Genomic DNA, 19,394 nt, shown 5'->3' on the forward strand with positions numbered 1-19,394 from the left:
TTTTTGTTGGATTTCCACTGATAGACTTTTATGAAAACTGTCTCTTCACTATAAAGTTTAAGTTGTGGAAGCTTTAAAAGCATCTCGTCCTTTTTTACCTTCAACTTCCTATTGTTGGTCTGCAGTTTCAGAGGACGTCAGTCTTGGAGGGACGTACACGGGGAAAGAGCAGATGGGTTTGATATGGAGCATGCGTCCCGCCCCTGGCAGCCGCGAGGGCCTCAGGTAAACATGAGAGGCAGCAGCAGGACACCTGAGGGATTCGGGGACTTTTGATTCCTGATTATGAGAAATGAATCAAAAACAGCTGAAGACGCTTTTTAGGACTCGAAGGTTTTTGCTGCTGGTGTGGAATTCATCTTTCATCAAACTCTCTGAATGAACCAGGCTGAGGAAGAGGGACATGTGCACCCCCATGCTGGTGACCATCTCGGTCTACCGCGGACACGAGGACTTCAGAGACCAGACCGCGCTGGCGTCGGCGCTCGTGGAGAGGTGGCACATGGCTCCAGGCGTCCAGAGGATCGAAGTCAGGGAGAGGGGAGTCCAAGGAACCCTGTTTGTGCCTCCAGGTAAACCTGTAATACCTGAGAACAGGTATGAGAGGCAGATCATAGAGCAGATTAAGGAACAGAGACGTTAAAGAAGCTGAAGCTCTGTGATCGCTGGCTGCTGCCGGAGTTTTTGACCTTTGCCGTCCTCCTGTCAGGTCCAGGACCGTTCCCGGCCCTGCTGGACCTGTGGGGGGGCGGAGGGGGCCTTCAGGAATACCGCGCCGCCCTGCTGGCGTCTCGAGGTTTCGCCGCTTTGGCTCTGGAGTATTTAAAGGCAGACGATTCAAAGCCCAATTCTCCAGGAGACAAATACTTTGAGGTAGGTTAGTTTGACCTTCAGCTGCAGGTTTTTAACCTTCAGCTGCAGGTTTTTAACCTTCAGCTGCAGGTTTTTGACCTTCTTCTGCAGGTTTTTGACCTTCAGGTTCTTCCTGTCATACTAACTCCTCGTCTCTCTGTCTGTAAAGACGGCGTTTGAAATCATCAGGGCTCATCCTCAGGTCGCCCCAGACAGAGTTGGAATCATCGGCCTCTGTTTCGGTACACTGGTGGCCTTGAGCCTGGCGGCAGAATATCCAATGATCAAGGTGAGGCCTTGAAGTTCTGACTTGCTGCAGTAACGATCATAAACACTAAACCACAGCTGGTGGATAACGGGGTCATAAAAGCATGAACCTGTCCTCCTGTCTGCAGCGCCCCCACATGGAGGACGTTGGGTATTAAACTGAACGGAGAGATTTTAATTTGCTCTTTAATACAAATAGAACTCAAACTTTAGAGAAAGGAGCTTCAGTATCTACAGTACTCAGTAAGTCAGATATATTGTTGTTTCCATGAGAACTTCTCTTATTCAGTCTAAAATTTAATAAAATACATAAAAGTTCCCCTTGAAATGCCTAATAATGAATCAGAAGAAACATTATTTTCCTCAGTTTGATATTTATTTCCCCCAAAAGTGAAACAATAATAAAGAAATATGCAAATAACAGGAATTGATCGTGTCAATAGCAGCTATTTCCATCATTTGCTGCAATAACAGTTTGACAGCGACGTCTCCTGCTTCTCACCAGCTGTTTTCTGAGGCGTTCCACTCTTCCACTAGTCCTACATGCAGTTCGGCATGTCAGTTAGGGGTCCAAACATCCAGTCTCTGCTTTAGCTGGTCCCAGACGTGCTCCATGGGGTTCAGGTCAGAGGTCATTCATTTCCTGAAGTCAGTTCTAGTACCATGAGGTACTTTTACCCTTGTTTGAGTTAATGTGAGACGGTGAGTCTTCAAACTCAGTCACAGAGACAGAAACACTGCTGAAGCTGCTGTCATAAAAAACATGGAGTGAGACAGAAACTCACGGGAAAATCTTTGAATGACCTCATGAACCTAAAAATGGAGAGGTCATTGTTTATGTTTTTGTAAAACTCCTCACAATAAATAAACCGGATTTCTCAACTTCTTCCACAGGTTGTAAGATATCTACACACTGCACCACGTAGCGATACATTTTTAGAACATAATTATGAACTAGATCTAAAGCATTACTTGCGATTATTCTAGTGTGAATGCTGTAAACTGAATTTGGCCGCTGAAGGTGCTGAAATTGATAGCTAAAAACGCTGAAGCTGATAGCTAAAAACACTGAAGCTGATAGCCAGCTAAAATATTAGCTGAATGCCAAATTAGCCTAAAAATGAAAAAAAAAAAAAAAACTTAGGTTAGCCAAAACAGCTAGCATGTAGCTGAAATATTAGCTAAACTCCAAAATAACCTAAAAAATCTTCGTAAATGCTAAAATAGTTCAAAAAGCTAACAGAATTACAATTTTTAAAACTGTAACTTTTTAACATAATGATGAATAATAAAAAGGCAGGAATATTATTCCAGAATAAATCAATTTAAACCTTAATTAACTTTCAGTATTTTACTCTCCATAAAAATATATTTTGTAAAAATTTTACAAGTTAGAAATGAGCACAAGATAACATCGGGTCATTAATAACAATAAAATAAAATGATCTGGAGGGCCGGATCCGGCCCCCGGGCCTTGACTTTGGCACATTTTACTGGACCATCTTTTGTTTATTTTGTTTTCTTATTAAAGCTTTTGAATATCCTTCTCTACGTGTTCATCTCTTCCTTTCAGCCTCGCTGCATCGTCTGCCTCAGCAACGTTCACCATAAATCCAGAAAAAACACCGTCACTGAGTTCCCTGAAGAAGTACCAGAGTATGTGTCGCACGATCAGCCAAGGCCCGTGTTTCTGTGGGACGATGCTAACTCGCCCGTCTGTGTTTCTGTGGGACGATGCTAACTCGCCCGTCTGTCGACAGGCGTTTCAAGACGGTCGGCGCCATGGAGAACGTCCTGGTCTGGAGAGACATGGGACTGGCTGTTCTGAAAATGCAGCATCCTAAAATCCCAGTAAGTGAAGCCGGTGAGACAGAAACTGTATTCTGGTCAGAAAAGCTTTGAACACGTGTTTTCAGGTGGGGAACATCGACTGTCCCATGCTGCTGATCAACGGCACAGACGACCAGAACTGGCCGACGGTGGAGGTGGCTTCTGACGTGAGTTTGAGGATCTCAGCGGTTCAGCGTCTGTTAGCTCACTTTAAAACACACCTTATTTTTCACCAAGATAATCAAGATGATGCGTGAAGCCGGGAAGGAATCTCTGGTGACGCGGGTGGATTACCCGGGCGCCGGACACCTGATCGAGCCGCCTTTCTCCCCTCTCTTCAGAGCCACCAACTTCATGCTGAGCGGCACCAGGAAAAAAGGTTCTGTTCCCATAATTCACCCGACCGGAGCACCACAGCAGCTTTTGGTTCATGGGTTTTCCTCGGTGTTGCAGTGATGATGCTGTGGGGAGGAAAAACCAAACCTCACGCCGACGCTCAGGAAGACTCCTGGAGGAGGATCCTCAGCTTCCTGCAGCTCCATCTGTACGGCGATCCGAGCCCCAAAGCGAAGTTATAAACCGGGACGTTTAGACTGAGAGCTCAGGTCGGATGTTCCAGTTCAAAGTGTCTCCAGGTTATTTTTATGGATCTCATGTGCGATAATAAACATAAACTGAAGTTGGAGTGATCTCAGTAAGTTTGTTTAGGATAAAAGGTTAGAATCTCAAACTAAAGGTTCCAATCAGCTGCTTTCTTAGAAAGCATCTGCTAAATCAGTGATCCCCAAGATTTTTCAGAACTATCTGAATTGATAAAATTGATCTGAATCGATCTAATCTTAATAGATCAATAATTGATCCATAGAAGCATAGATCGATCTAACACATAATGCTAAAGTCCACTAGCTTGATGCTAACCTATAATGGGATTTCCCATAGGACGGCTAATGCTAACTCTCGGTCGAACTAAACATACATTCTGACTAAATGAACATCTTTATAAACTCACAGACGTTTATTTTCCAAACTTTTAAGGAAATATTTTTTAAAGTAAACATTTGTAAACAAAGTTTTTTTGCTCATTCTTTCTTCTTCTTCTGGAATAAGATGTAATGCTACAGCGTGATCGCCACCTAGTGGCCAAACTGAAACGTCCTCCAGGAGAAGCAGAAAAATTGTTGGAGCTTCTCTGTTTGAGAATCCATGTAACTCTGATATTAACAATCTCATTATTTCACTGATACATTTACAGTATCTGAACTGGATCAGATTAATATAAATATCTTCAACATATACAGTAGATTATTATTGTATTTCTTAACAAATGTGTCTAAATGTGTAAACTCAAAAGTTGAATTAAATTGAGTGGATCAAAAGAATACAATAAAAAAATAGGAATCAAATAGATTCTGGAATTTATTAGTAATACCCAAAGACTTTAATATCTAATAATATACCCAGTCCTAGTCCGAACTGGACCAGTGTTGGCATTTTTAAGCTTCCCGTTTCTAAAAGTCAATTTGATTTTTGTTAGCTTTTAGCTACTAGCTTAGCCATGCTGCTAGCTGCTTTAAATCACGTGACCAAGACGGATGTTGTGAACAGAATCCAGCATTTTTTCAAAATAAAACTCCCTTCAGGATCCGAAAAGAAACGAAATAATCAAAGTTAGTGCGTGTATTTAATTTATCTGTGTTCCGGTACCAAGTGACCCAGGGACCGCCCCGCTAAATGAGATAAAAATTTATGAAAGTAGTATATTTTCTGCTCTAAAGCAAAAATCTAAGACCCTGAGACTTTAATGTCAGCTTTAAAGTTCCCTCCGAACATCTTTTGATTGATTTTCAAAGCGTTCCAAGTTTTTTTTAATAAGAATTATGACATTTTTAGCCAAATTAAAAAAAGAAATCTGTCATTTTTTAGGACATAGCTTCTGCAGAGCAGCAGGAGTTCATCATCAGGAATTCACGTCTAAGTTGTAGGCGGGACTGTTGGAGCAGAGCAACCCCGCTCCCTCTTCCCCTCCCCGTTACAGAGAGCTTGTGGCCCCGCCCCGCGTATTTCTACGTCACAAATACAATCTCTTTCAAACAGTGAAATATACACAATTAGAATAAAAAATACTCAAATACTTTTTTTTAAGCTAAAACTTCTTTTATATGTTTCCTCCATCATCAGAAAAATGCTAGAAGAACATGTTAGAAACACAATTTTCTTTGGAGAATCTTTAAAAATTAAAGTTTAAACAGAAAAATTAGGCTTCAGGAAATGAAACTTATGCTTTTGTCTGTAGACTTTTATGTTAGCAGCTTTCAAAATCAAACATATATTATTTATTGTTCATTTTTCATAAGATAAATGTTGAATAAACAAACAAACATTGCAGATAATGACAGAAAAAAGGTTTAAGATCCTCTGAGATGTTCATGAATTAGTGTTGATTCAAACTCACAACAATAATTTGAAGGCAAACTCTTTAAATCTGCATTAATGTTATTCTGTCACTGAAGTCACGACTCATCAATATGAGGCCTGTTTTTGTCAAGTCATGCTAAGGTCACAGAAATGTTTTTTTTCTCGTGGCTTCATTAAGGCCTCGTGTGCCGTTTAGCATCTCAGCTAAAGCGTCAAACTCAGAGTTCCTTCATCATCATCATCATCATCATCATCTGTCCAACAGGAGAGTCAGAATCTGTTCGATCAGCTGCTGAGTCGGCGGGCTGATGGGATACGGAGGTAAAAGTTTCTCCTCACACAACGGCTTCACGATGTACCTGGAGAAAAAAAACACCAAACAGTTTTGGACCTTTCAAAAAGGTCACATGACCAAACAAAAACTCCAAAAACAAACTCGGACCTGAATTCTTCCCTGAAGTGCGACTGCAGATGCTGAGTCAGCTGACTGCTGTGCTGCAGGCAGGCCAGCAGGAGGCGACAGCGCTGGAACAGCAGCACCGAGTCCGCTGGGCTCAGGAGCGAATCCTGCAGACCCACCTCGGCCAGAACCAGCTGCTGGGCCTGGTAGCTGATGAAAGAGTCCTGCAGGGGGCAGCGTTACGTCAGAATCCGTCTGGTTCTGAAACATGAACTCATCTCAGGAGGAGGATGGTTACCAGGTGAGGATGAGGATGAAGGACTTTGAGCATCCAGCCCACAGACAGGAGGGCGTCGGCAGACGAGCAGCTGCTGGTCTGATGTGGAGAAAAAGTTCAAACCAAATCCTCCTAACGATGAACTCATCTGTAAATCCTTCTGTGTTCTCAGCGACTCGTTAGGGAACAGTTCAGGAGACTAAAAACAGCTGACTGAAACAAGTCAACAATTCTTTAAAAATATTCAAATGAGCAAAGAAATCTGGGTAAAAAGAATTCTTAAGCAAAACTCAAGTCATTGAGACATGTTACTTTTTTAACTACGATTATTTTGCTATTAAAAAACTTTATTGATAACATTGTTTTGTTATTCTGAAGTATTTTTATAACATGGATCTTTTCTTCAGATTCACTTTTCCCAGTGTGCACCCTACAGATCATCACTATTAAAAGTGGAGTTCCACAGGGCTCTATCATGGGCTCCCTACTTTTTCCAACATTTTATTAGTTCAGATCAATCACAATTACATTTTAAAGAGTTTTTAATCATCAGTTTATTTAAGTCCTACAGCAGAACTACAGCATGTTTGAATCTTCTCCTAAAAATGCTTTTAATAGTTTTTATTTGCTTTTAACCAAAGCAGCATAACGGTTTCTTTCAGCTGAAGTCATTAAGGGAAAAACTATTTTCAAGAGCTGGATCCACTTTTTGAATTTATGAATCTATTAGTTTTACACTCACAAATTATTATTTTTCTTTTTATTCCAAAGCTAGAGTTGTTTGGTTTAAAAACATCTTTGGTGATTATCTTAAGCTGCTAAAGACACAGAAAAACAGAATCCACTCTTTCATTGTATTGATTCCACATTCATTAAATAAGGAGTTCATTTTCAGGTTTGAGCTGTGTCTTGCCCATGAGCACCATGTCGGTTAGAACCCTTAACCTGAACTACAGCTCCAATGCTAAACCATCCCGATCCCGGGTTCTGGTGGAAAACGGGCCGAGTCAGGACTCACCTGCTGTCCCAGAAGCAGCAGCTCACAGAGCAGAGAGCAGGCGGCGTCCAGGTATTCTTCACGTAACGACTGCAGCTGACACACAAAGCAGGAAGTTCAAACATTAACGTCTCTTCTCAAAGAAGAACCATCGTCATCGACATATTACTTCACATGTGTGGAGTACTGAGGACGTTTGCAGCAGTGGATGCAGTTTGTTTGAATTAGGGGGCTTAGTGGACAGAAGTCTGCTGAAAAAATCTAAAGCTCACTTCACACTGAGGATGTAATGTGCATTCTTGAACGAGCATTTAGCTAATGTAGCTCGTTCTAAATGCACTAAATGAACGCTTAAGAATGTGTATCAGCCTGTTTTTGAACACACTAAATTCACGTTCAAGAATTATCTTGTTAAATCGTGAACGTGGGTTTAACACGTGGTGTTCACACTGTACCGTCGCTAACAATGCTAACAGATGTGCTCCCAGTTGAAAGAGGCTCGGTGTGAAATCAGCTCTATTCCGATACATGAAAGATTCTGTGTCGTAGAATTCTGATTGGACACAAACGTATTAATTTCTCGTTCATGATCATGTTTACATCGGTTGGCACTTTGGTGAATTAAGAGACGGCATCCATACGTCACAAAGAAATCTGAGTCCCTGATTGGTCGAAGTTCAACCTGGTTTAACTTTCAACGTTTGTTTTGTTTTGTGTGCAGAACCCAAAATGGTCGTAACATTGAGCGTATCAACTTGTGAATACAGAATCCACAAATGAGCACATACATGTTTGCATAAACTTTACATTGAAAGTGGTCGCTTGAACGCAGAGGGAGGTGTGAATGTAGCTTCAGGTCTGTGTTTTTGTAGCTGTGTTAGCATCCATCTGTATGTTTTTGATCATGAGTGACATAGAGATTCTGTAGAACATAGAGATTCTGTAGAACATAGAGATTCTGTAGAACATAGAGATTCTGTAGAACAGCATCATGAGGCCTTCTGACCCGGCTGACCTTAGAGTCCAGCGGCGATTCTCGGCTCTTTGCTTGAGGGTCATAAACCACGGCGAGCAGCATTCTGGAGGTCAGAGCTCCTCTGCAGGAGCAAAGACACTCGCTTCAGGTAAACGTCTGTTTTCCTTCCGTAAAAATGAGCCCTAAGATCGGCTTCAGAGTGGTTGGTTACTGTTTTAATTCTTCTATGTGGTTTAAATGTGTTAACAGAGAAAAATGTGGACTTTAATGAACACATCTGTTGTTTTAGCCAAAGACAGACTGGTTGAGTATTTACTTCCTGACGGACAGGACGCTGACTCTGGCCTCTTCCACCTCCGTCTCCCTGAACATGATGGCGAGTGTCTGGACGATCAGAGCGCCGAGTCTGCAGGAAATCAGGAGGTTCTGTTAAACTCCATCAATGAGCACAAAGAGTAACCTGACTGTGGTTTTAGGATATTAGAATACTTCAAATCTGCTTTTACTCTGAAAAACTTGACATTGATGGAAATGCTAAACAAAGATACAGGAAGTTGTCTGGTTTATAGTTATTTAATCTAACTGATCAATCTAAACATGAAGTCTGACTTCACCCTAATCTAATTTAAAAAGACCAAAACCTGAGAATCTTAAGATAAATTCAGATTATGTTTATATTTTACTGTGAAAAACTTCATCCTCAGAAACACTGACCTTATTTGGACCCAAATTCAACTTGGAAATATATGATTTGTATATTAGTTATCAGTATTTTACATTATAGTATTAGAGTATTAGGAGACATTTTACAAGCAAAAACACTTTTTCCAAATTACAACTTTAAAGTCAGAAATTTATGAGAAAAAAGTTGTAACAGTTAAATATTAGAATTAAGTCGTTAATCTGTGACCATTAAATCTGTAAATTTACAAGAGAGAAGTCATTAATGTTAAACTACGACAAAGTTGTAAGTTTGCAGAAAAAATGTAGTAAATTTTATACATTACGACACAGGTATAAATTTGCAAAAGAAAAGTAGTGAATGTTAAATTACAACAATAAAGTCGTAAATTTGCGAAAAAAAGTAGTAACTGTTAAATTACGACGCTAAAGTCGTACATTTACAAAAAAAGTCTTAACTGTTAAGTTTTGACAGTTGTACATTTATGAGAAAAAAGTAATAACTGTTAAATAACGTAAATAATCTAAATTTACAAGGAAAAAAGTCTTAACTACGTAATTATGATAATAGTATTCAATATAATGTATTTCTGTAAATCGACGGTCCACATCAGACGGTTTGGTCCACATCAGATTTAAGACCCTCACATCAAACACGGCGTGGCGTGACCATCATTTAACGCTGGTAAAACTACGTTAACGCCACACAGACGAGAACAGCTGAAGCTTCAAGCTTTTAGTCACTTTTTCAGTTTCAAACTTAAATTAAATTGCAGATTATTCAGGATTAAAACCAGATTACCTCCAGAATCGTATCAGGAATGTCTGTGGGAGGGGCTGAGTAACCAGCTTCACATCAGAGTTCGGCTGAATATTATTGTAAAAGTTTTACAGTCAGATAGAAAGACTGGAAGCAAGATGTTAAAATGTAAGACTAAACGTTTGACGCAGAACTCCGGTCCGTCTCACACGAGTCTTACAGGAGCTGATCAGCTGTTGAAGCTCCTCCCATGTTCTGGGCGCCGTGAAGACATTCCTCCAGAGTCCGAACCAGGAAGTCGCACAGCTCCCCAGACTGAAACACGAGAACATCGGATCCTTTAGCTTTTCTGCTCAGTTTCTGCACTCAGACTGGTTCTGGTTCTGATCCGTCCGACCTTCCAGAAGAGTCTGCGCAGCGTGACGCTGCGGTGAGCGGCCGTCCGGAGCTCCTGCAGCAGCAGGTACAGACCCTCCACGCCGATGTCGTCCCGCAGGAGCTCCGAGCTCAGCTGACCCAACAGGTGAGCCGTCCTCTCCCAGCTGCAACCCAAAGAACCAGAACCAGAGCGGAAGTGAGTCGGGAATGCTCCCTCCGGTTCACATCTTACACAGGTTTACTGTGAAGTGAGGATGGAGTCACCTGAGGGGCGGGGCAGACGGGTCAGGTGATCCAGCGCACCTCCTGTGGCGCAGATCCAGCATCAGCGTGGACCTCTGGACACAAGACACATTTGATTCATCGGCTTTAATCGAATCGTGTTGTTATGAAGAACGTCAACGCTCTGATGTCAAAGGTTAAGAGTCGGACTTTCATCCAAACGTCTCCCCCTGCTGGTCAAACACAGAACTGACTCACGATCAGGAAGCTGCTCCAGGTGTTCTGCAGGAGCAGGTAAAGTCTGGACGTCTGGGAAACCACGTAAAGGTGAAGCTCCGCCTCCCTCTCCTCTGCCTCGTTTATTGTCTCTCGTCTCAGCAGTCGAGACAGAACCGAGCCGAACCTCCGGGTCACCTGAAATTTTCATCCAATCAGTATCCTTAAAACGACTTTACTTGATTACTTGAAAAATGATTCTCAAATATTTTTGCTTTTATATCAAACTGAAGCTGAACTCGGGATTGAAGTTGGTAAAAAAAAAAAAAAAAGAATTATTTGATTTGTATCCCAGCCAGCAAGGCCAAGTGGGCCCATTTGGTTTATAAGTAGGCAGAAACTGTGGGCTCTGGTTGAGTTTGTCCACAGTTTCAATGATGGTGGCCCCACCTGTGTTTGCACGTATTGGCTTAAATGGGCACTCATGGGGTTAACTTGCTATGCTAACTAGCCTGTAGATGGCGTAGTATGCTAGCGGGTTCCACTGTATTGAGCTAGCAAGCTTTGCTGTAGCAAGCTAGTCAGCTCCACTTTAGCAAACTAGCACACTCTGCTTTATTGAGCTAGCAAGTTCTGCTGTAGTGACCAAGTGAGCTCTGCTGTAATGTACTAGTTAGCTCCACTGTATTGAGCTAGCGAGCTATGATACAGCGAGCAAGTGAGCGCCACCATAGCAAGCTAGCGAACTCTGCTTTATTGAGCTACCGAGCCCCACTGTATCTTGCTAGCAAGCTCTGCCGTATAGCTCTGCTACAGTGAGCTAGTAAGTTCTTCTGTAGCGAGCTAGAAGCTCCACTGCAGTGATCTAACAAGCTTCGCTGTCTACCGGGCGGCTGCCTAGCGTAGCGAGCCTTCCCACTGAGTGCCCGCTTAAGCCAATGTGGACAAACCCATTGGGGGGCCACATTTTCTCCCCACTTCTAAACCATATGGGGTCTAACTGACCTTGCTGGCTGGGATACGACAGACTTCCTGTTTGACTCGTGGAGTCTGAATGAAAACCTGAATTTATAATAATGCATAAATTAAGAGAAAAGTTCTGGATCAGTTTAGTTCATATTTATCCACCTCTTACCACAATCAACTCAGGTGCACCACAGGGCTCCATCCTGGGTCTCATGCTCCTTGATTTAGATCTTTATGTTTGGCTGTTTACTTGTTTACAGGTTTTCTCTGTCAGTAAACTGAAGCAGCTGCTCTGATGTTGGAGGAGAGTCACTCCTCCACTTAAGTCTAGTTTCACATTTACTTCCAGAACGGGACTTTTCTGTCACCACCAGCCTGCAAGTCGTCCCGCCGTGTGACGGTCGTCATACCTGGCCGCCGTCCGGCGTCTTCAGGCCTTCCTTTGAGGGGGAGGTGGAGTAAAACGAGGGCGGTGTGGACGGAGGCCGCGGCGTCCTCACGAGGCCCAGAGCCTCTGGGTTTGGACAGGAAGCAGAGCGGGTTGACTTCAACACTGGGGGGCGCTCCTCCCTTCAGCGGATAAAAGAAGACGCCGCTTTGAGGGTTTGCAAGGCTGATAACCCTGCTCACACTTTCTGATGGTTACACCTCTTATGTTGAGGTTTTGTCATAACCAGGCGACCATTCAGACTTTGGTGATGCTAAACGTGTTTGCATTTCCTTCCTCTCATCATCAGATGTTTCTGGACCGGAGCTCTGAGGCATCAGGCCGGGATGATTCTCAAACAGAGAAGCTCCAACAATTGTTCTGCCTCTCCAGGAGGACGTTTCGGTTTGGCCACCAGGTGGGGATCGCACTATAGCATTACACCTTATTCCAGAAGAAGAAGAAAGTATGAATAAAAAACGATGTTTTAGACCACAAATGTTACTTTAAAAATATTTCCTTTAAAGAGTTTGGAAAGGTTTATAAAGATGTTCATTTAGTCAGCAATGTATGTCTAGGTTGACAGAATGTTAGCATTAACCGTTCTATGGGAAATCCCATTGTACATTAGCATCAAGCTAGCGGACTTTATCATTAGGCGTTGGAACGATTTTTACTTTTATGAATCAACCTAACGTTAGCATTAGCCATCCTATGGGAGATCCCATTTTACGTTAGCATCAAACTAGCAAACTTTAGCATTAGGCATTCGATCGATCTCTACATTTATGGGTCAACTGAGCGTTAGCGTTAGCCATCCTATGGGAGATCCCATTGTACGTTAGCATTAATCTAGCGCAATTTAGCATTAGTTGTTAGATCAGTCTCTACTTTTATGAATCGACCGAGAGTTAGCATTAGCCATCCTATAGGAGATTCCCTTTTACGTTAGCATCAAGCTAGCGGACTTTAGCATTAGTTGTTAAATCGTTCTCTACTTTTATGGATCGACGGAGTGTTAGCGTTAGCCATCCTATGGGAAATCCTATTTTATGTTAGCATCAAGCTAACGGACTTTAGCTTTATGCGTTAGATTGACCTCTATTTCTATGGATCAATTTTTTATATATTCGTCTTTAATCAACTTTATCAACTCAGCAATAATTATTTAATATTGTCAAAAAAAAATTCTTTTCTAAAAGTTTTTCTTGTAAGAAAAATCTGCTTATGATTTCTGTGTTGAAGTTGAAGATTTATTAACATTGATGGAATCATTTGTTTGTGAATTCTTCCGTCCTTTATCAAAGTTCAGAGGCAAAAACAATGAAAACTAACTTAAAGGTTTAGATTTTAACCTCCTGAAAAGGATCTGAGCGTCTCAGTTAGTCTGCAACCTCATTAAGATTTAACCTGTGAATCTGATTAACTGTTCTGATCCAGACGGTGGGTCAAAGGTCAAAGGTGCTGAGGAAGCTCTGAGCGTTTCATTACATTTCAGCAGTGTTTGCTAAAGTATGGGGTCAAATTGGGGTCAAAAAGATTTGAAACCCAAAAAAACAACTTGAAAAAGTCAAGCTGAAATAGACGCGCCCGCGTCACGTTTTGTCGTTTTGGTACCCTAGTCCTAACGAGACACCAGACCAGATGCGGTACTGGACCCAAACCGGTACCAGACGCAGTCCCGGGCGCCAACCTGACAAGGTACCGGATTTAAACCAGTACCAGGTTAAAGTACCGGTTCTGGATGCGTCCTGAGGAGCAGTGCGCATCAAGTACTGCATGCTGAGGGACTCTTGATTTAATGGGAACAGCGGCAGGTCAAATAACGACGAGTTGGGGACATCCAAAACGACAAAGTGACGCATAACCAAACGTCAATATGTGACGAGTTGGGGATGAGAATGTGTTGTAAATATTGGTGATTGGCTAAAAAAAAAAATGTCTGAAACTTTCTCCAATTCTACTATAAATGTACTTATGTACTGCTTTAAATGTTCTGCTTTTAAGTATAAAAACTCAGAATTTCAAATCATTAAATTTATGGTTTGAATCTTTAGGCCCCGTTCTGGCTAACACGAAGAAACAATGAAAATCCACAAGTCCTGGTGTGTTCACTGACTCTGCGAACTTGGATAACTACAGTCAGAAAATGTTTGTACTACGGCACCAAGCCAAGGGTCATAAATCGCCAGAAAAAGGAACGGTTCATTGGCCATCCAAGACAGTTCTTTAGACCAGTTTCAACAGTAAATCCCGCCCATCTTAAGAAAAAGTGTGTAGGGTTTGCTCAATTTTAGCATGAACTGGATTCGTCCACAGCCATTGGACACTTTATTAGGAACAGCTTGCTAGTACCGGATTGGACCCCTTTTGGCTTCAGAACTGTCAGAACTGTCAGAACTGTCAGAACTGTCCTTTGGTCGCATTGACTCGACACGGTACTGGAAACATCCCTGAGAGTTTGGTCCATGTTGACATGACAGCATCACACAGTTGTTGTCGGTTGAACATCCATGATGCCGATCTCCAGTTCCACCACATCCCAAAGGTTCTATTGGGTTCTGGTGACATTTGAGTCCAGTGAAGTCATTATGTTCAAGAACCCAGTGTGAGATGATTCCAGCTGGAAGAAGACGGTTCACTGTGGTCATAAAGGGATGGAATCATTGCAGAACAACGTCTGGACCATGTCTACATGCCTGCATGATTTGAGTTGCTGCCATGTGATTGGCTGATTAGACATTTGTGTTAACGAGCAGTTGGACAGGTGTTCTTATTAAAGTGTCCAGTGAGTGTAAGACACAAAACTGGAAGAAAACCGTCTGTTTTTACTCAGTTTGTGAGACTTTGGGTCTATCACCTGCTGGATTCCTCTTCAGACCGTTTCTACCAGAACCGAGGAGAAACATTCCCGACGGCGGCCGGATGCGGCCTTGAGGGAAACCGCTCTCTCTATGTGAATAAGTCATGAGAAACCCCAGACGCGGCGGACGCTCAGGATGCACTAATGCAAAGCTTCCACTTAACCGTCCTACAGAGAAAACCCGATGACATCACCCAGGACTAAGAACTGCTTGTCGTCTCCATGACAACCGCTCCGACAGCAGAGGAGGAGTCTGAGCAGCCTCGTGGATCTGGAGCTTTTTTATTCCTGAGGAGGCTCAGGTGTCTGAGTGGGAGGTGCATTCAGGTGCGCTCACCTTTCGGCAGGATATCCTGTTGGAGAGAGACGGGGGTTTAGGGTTACAGCAGGAGTGCAGACATGAAGAACACCTGAGCTTCACTCTCTTTTCACGTGGATCAAGTCGCTGATTTTTCCGTCTGATTAAACTCTAAATGAGATCCGTCTCTTCCTGGGGGCGGATCTTTCATCTGCGCCTCCTCACAAACTTTTCTGATGTTCTAGATCACACTTGTCAAAATCAAGGCCCGGGGGCCGAATCCGGCCCTCCAGATCATTTTATTTTATTGTTATTAATGACCCCATGGTAACTTTCTCTTGTTTCTAACTTGATATATATTTTTATGGAGAGTAAAATATTGAAAATTATTTAAGGTTTAAGTTGGTTTATTCTGGAATAATATTCCTGCCTTTTTATTATTCATAATTATGTTAAAAAGTTAGAGTTTTAAAGTTTTAAAAATTGTCATTCTGCTAACTTTCTTGACTATTTTAACATTTACCAAGATTTTTAGGCTTTTTGGATAGTAGTTAATATTTCAGCTACATGCTAGCTATTCTGGCTAATTTAGGCTTTTTTCTGTTTTTTAGGCTATTTTGAAGTTTAGCTGACACTTACATGCTAGCTGTTTGGGCTAAATTTGGGCTTTTAAAAAACTTTTTAGGCTGTTTTGGAGTTTACCTAATATTTACATGCTAGCTCTTTTGACAATTTTTTAAAGCTATTTTGTGGTTTAGCCATTTTTCAGCTACATGCTAGCTGTTTCGGCTAACCTTAGTTTTGTGTTTGTTTTTTTAGGCTAATTTGGAGTTTAGCTAACATTTTAGCTAGCTATCAGCTTCAACGTTTTCAGTTATCAATTTCAGCATCTTCAGCTATCATCACTAGCACCACTGGCCAAATTCAGCTTACAGCATTAAGATTAGCATTATCACAGGTAATGTTATATATCTAGTTCATAATTATGCTAAGTTACAGTTTTAAAGTTTTAAAAATGTAGTTTTAGAGTGTTTAATTAATGTTTATCCTGTTCGGTCCATGATCTAAGGTGTGTTTTGAGTTTTGGGCCCCTGTCTGATTGAGTTTGACCCCCCTGTTCTAGACTCACGAAGGCTTCTCTGCTCACCTGTGGGGGTGGGGCAGTAGCTGGATCTACGTGAGGGCGAAGCTGCAGAGGGAAGCCCCTCCCTCTCGTGCTTGCTCAGCCAATCAGGTGTCCTCCCCTCTGGCTTTTCTGGGATGTAGGTGATGCGAATGTGCTGGCAGCGCTCCCGGTCCTTCCCACTGAGGAAGTCTGGGAGGTCGTTCACCTGCACAGGTGAGAAGAATGAAGACGACAGAACAAAATACTTTGAGTTTACCTCTGTTTGATCCATTTTAGAGATGGAGGTGAAGGAGGAGGTGATGGAGGAGGTGATAGAGGTAGAGGAGGTGATAGAGGAGGTGATAGAGGAGGTGAGGGAGGAGGAGATGGAGGAGGTGATAGAGGAGGTGAAGGAGGAGGTGATGGAGGAGGTGATGGAGGAGGTGAAGGAGGAGGAGATGGAGGAGGTTATGGAGGAGGTGATGGAGGAGGTGATGGAGGAGGAGACGGAGGTCAGCTCAGGCTATAAGGAGGAGGTGAAAGCTGTGACTGACGGCTGCTGAAGTCGTGCTAAAACCTCGCTCACTGACACACTGGGTTTAAAAATACTCTCAGCTCGGCGTTTTCTTAATCCCATAATTGGCTTTTGTGAATGTTCATCTTAAAACAGCAAACAGAGGAGATTCTGTTTAATTTTAGAAAGAAGACGCGTTGATTTCAGTTGATCGTTATGCCGTTTGATAACAAGAACATTTGTTTTTATGTTTTCGTTTTGCACAAACAACAAAAGCTGTTTTTCTTTATATTTAGGGGTTAAAATAGAGAAAAAAGTTCAATAAAAATACAAAAAAACCCACTATATTTAGTACTTTTGGCCGTTAACAGACAACTATTAAATCAAAAGATCAATTAACTTAACTTAAAAAAATAATTTAAGAACTAAAATACATTTTAATTTAAAACCAGTGAGTGGAAAAATAACACTTTGAAGCTGATTTGTTTCTTTAAAACGTCATGATTTCATTTCTTCACTTTCTATTTTCTTTGATAACATTTGTCTGAAGGAGAACTAAAAAAAGAATAATTTCCTTGTCTGTTAATCATCACTGCAGCAGTGATGATAAAACAACAAAAAATAAAAAATGTTTTTAACACAAAAAGTTTATAATGAAGTTAAAATAAACTAAATTAACCTCTGATCCTATAGTACACTGATTTACTATATTATTATATTATTATAGTATTAACATATATTCTATAGTAGTGATTAATAAATGCAAATAAAAGCATTTCAGATTAAATTTATAGTTTTTATAGTCAAAAATGTCTAATTTTAAGAATGTATTACAAACCTACAATAAAGAATTTCCATTACAAATAACAAGAGAACATTACCCATTTTAAATCAAAGGAAAATTAAATTGTTCCAAAATGAAAAGTTGAATATATATTTTTTTATAAAAGCTCACATTTATGATGTTTACCCTGAGAAATTTAATATCTGTTCTTTTTATTAGTTCAGAAAATGATCTAAAACCAACAGAACGATGTTCAGAACTGTCTCCTTCAAAATAAAGGCCAAACTTTTCTTTGCATTTCCATTAAACAAATTAAACCTGTAGATTATATTATGTTTTTTTTTTTCATTTATATTCCAAAAACCGTTAAAAAAAAGTCCTCTAAATTGAGACATTTGGGCACGTTTTCTCTGTTTTGGTCAGTTTAGAGACATTAAAGGATGATTATTGAAGATTTTTTTAAGTTAAACTGTTGTTTTTTTATTTGTAAATTCAATTGTTTCTATTTGTGCATTAAGATCAATATTTACTGCAGATAGATGTGAATTTTTTTTATTTATTTTTTTTACCTACAGTTTATAATGTATTTAAAACAGTTAGTGAATATTTTTCTTTATTTTTTATATTGAAAAGAAGATTTTTTTTACTCTTAAATAAACCTCGAGGCTTCAAAAAGACATTAAAGAGAGTAAAAAGTGTTTAAAAATTAAAAGAAAAAGGAAAAACTTTGTATTTAATGCACAGACTTTGGAATTAAAACAACATTTCAGGACTTGTAATCATTTTCGTGATTTTGAAGTCATAATCGCACGCGGGACCTTTACCCATGATGCACTGCAGCTGTTGCTATCAATTTCCATCACTTTGATCAGAACTCACCCGCTGGATGTCGCGCACGCGCCTGAAGCTCGCGGCGGTAATGAGCGTGCGCGGAGAGAACTCGGTGACGTACACGCGCTCGTCGCTCAGAACCACGTGCATGTAGACTCTGTGGATGCGGTCCGACACCACCACGCACGGTTCGGAGGCTCGGATCCGTTCATACACCCCCCGCTCCGTGTTCCGCTTCAGGAAGGAGTCCAGACGGGGGTTCCGCCGGGTCAGGAGGGTCCCGGAACCGGTCCGGGCCATGACGGGGAGGTTCAGCCGGACGCGAGCTCCATTGGGTCTCTAAAGTTCTGCGCCGGTTCCATCTGTGGTGGTTTATTTCTGCTCCTGAGGAGGCGTGGGGCGTCGGAACCGGACAGTCAAGAAAGACTGGACCTGCAGATCTCCGCGGGGGCTCATTACAGGCGCACTGCTTTCTGATTGGTCCAGGCGGCTTAGGGACGCGCCTCTGATTGGACGAAGTTTAATTCAAAGTTATCTAACAATTTAAAAGCCCCAAAGGTTCACTGCGCATGTCAGAGATGTTGTGAGAGGATTTAAATCAAGAATTTAAACATATATTTTAAAATATATTTTATATTTTATAAATGTAAAGTTATATTTTATTATAATATTTTAATATATTTTAATTAGTAGTTAAAAATTACAACAAATAATCAATTTTATAATTGACTTATTGGTTTTTATGAAGTTTTAACAGCGCAGACCTTCAAGTATGTATGGATACAAAGTTTATTTACAACTTTTATTTATTTATTTATTTCCACCAGGACAATAAAACAATGGAAAGCCAAATTATTTGTCAAGTGTTGTTATTACATTAAATTGTGCATGTCTACAGCCACACAATCAAATGACTCAACAAGCACTCAGGGTCAAAAATAAAGACATATATATATATATATATATATATACATACATATATTTTTATGGGTTGAAAAATGTAACAATTGAATAATAATAATTTAAAAAGTCCAAAATTAAATACCTTTTGATCAATTTTATAACAAATAAAGTCAAATAAGATTATAAAACTATTGATGTTTTTAATTGAAGCAAGGACTGAATTTAAAAACTGAGCATTTTCACAAGTTTAATAAATTATTATAGTTCTTAAAGACTAAATTAGGACAATTGACAGATAAAAATACTTTGATAAGATACATACATTGAAAGACCAAATATGTAACATTAAAAAGTTGGACCAAAGTAAAAAGTTCAAATAAAAACATTTTAACATATATTTTAAATATAAAAAAAATAATTAATTAAAATATC

At 40.6% G+C, this 19,394-nt stretch overlaps 2 protein-coding genes across 4 annotated transcripts in view; one reads left to right on the forward strand and one right to left on the reverse strand.

Annotated features, from left to right (window-relative positions):
- Positions 1 to 3,634, forward strand: part of LOC112158782 (acyl-coenzyme A thioesterase 1) — a 7,051-nt gene extending 3,417 nt beyond the window's left edge. For both annotated transcript variants that reach the window (XM_024292338.2, XM_024292348.2), the window contains 9 exons: positions 126 to 225; positions 388 to 572; positions 710 to 873; positions 1,022 to 1,141; positions 2,693 to 2,775; positions 2,880 to 2,970; positions 3,036 to 3,116; positions 3,187 to 3,328; positions 3,403 to 3,634. In XM_024292338.2, coding sequence (XP_024148106.1) covers positions 126 to 225; positions 388 to 572; positions 710 to 873; positions 1,022 to 1,141; positions 2,693 to 2,775; positions 2,880 to 2,970; positions 3,036 to 3,116; positions 3,187 to 3,328; positions 3,403 to 3,527 — 1,091 coding nt within the window. In that variant the 3' untranslated portion in view covers positions 3,528 to 3,634. The remainder of the gene's footprint in view (positions 1 to 125; positions 226 to 387; positions 573 to 709; positions 874 to 1,021; positions 1,142 to 2,692; positions 2,776 to 2,879; positions 2,971 to 3,035; positions 3,117 to 3,186; positions 3,329 to 3,402) is intronic.
- A 1,625-nt stretch (positions 3,635 to 5,259) lies between these two features.
- On the reverse strand, positions 5,260 to 18,672 carry lg23h12orf56 (linkage group 23 C12orf56 homolog). 2 transcript variants are annotated; one of them, XM_024282448.2, is made up of 14 exons: positions 18,108 to 18,672; positions 15,973 to 16,156; positions 14,865 to 14,880; positions 11,648 to 11,807; positions 10,314 to 10,469; positions 10,098 to 10,171; positions 9,853 to 9,997; positions 9,676 to 9,770; positions 8,331 to 8,420; positions 8,054 to 8,135; positions 7,060 to 7,128; positions 6,063 to 6,140; positions 5,807 to 5,988; positions 5,260 to 5,723 (listed from the first exon to the last, which is right to left on the reverse strand). In XM_024282448.2, exons 1-14 carry the CDS (start codon positions 18,357 to 18,359, stop codon positions 5,615 to 5,617), a joined length of 1,692 nt encoding a protein of 563 aa, XP_024138216.1. In that variant the 5' UTR covers positions 18,360 to 18,672; the 3' UTR covers positions 5,260 to 5,614. The 2 variants fall into 2 exon arrangements, with proteins under 2 accessions (XP_024138216.1, XP_024138207.1); XM_024282439.2 differs by having other exon boundaries at positions 7,060 to 7,134; positions 18,108 to 18,669.
- Positions 18,673 to 19,394: the final 722 nt, after the last annotated feature.

The sequence above is a fragment of the Oryzias melastigma genome, linkage group LG23 (genome assembly GCF_002922805.2).
Source record: "Oryzias melastigma strain HK-1 linkage group LG23, ASM292280v2, whole genome shotgun sequence".
Lineage (NCBI taxonomy): Eukaryota > Metazoa > Chordata > Actinopteri > Beloniformes > Adrianichthyidae > Oryzias > Oryzias melastigma.

Excerpts from the sequence above, each read along its gene's own strand:
- lg23h12orf56 (XM_024282439.2), bottom strand. The coding sequence starts at position 18,359 with ATGGCCCGGACCGGTTCCGGGACCCTCCTGACCCGGCGGAACCCCCGT. Across the intron at positions 16,157-18,107 it reads GCGTGCGCGACATCCAGCGG|GTGAACGACCTCCCAGACTT; the intron begins GTGAGTTCTGAT and ends TCACCTGTGCAG. Across the intron at positions 7,135-8,053 it reads AATCGCCGCTGGACTCTAAG|CTGCAGTCGTTACGTGAAGA; the intron begins GTCAGCCGGGTC and ends TTTGTGTGTCAG.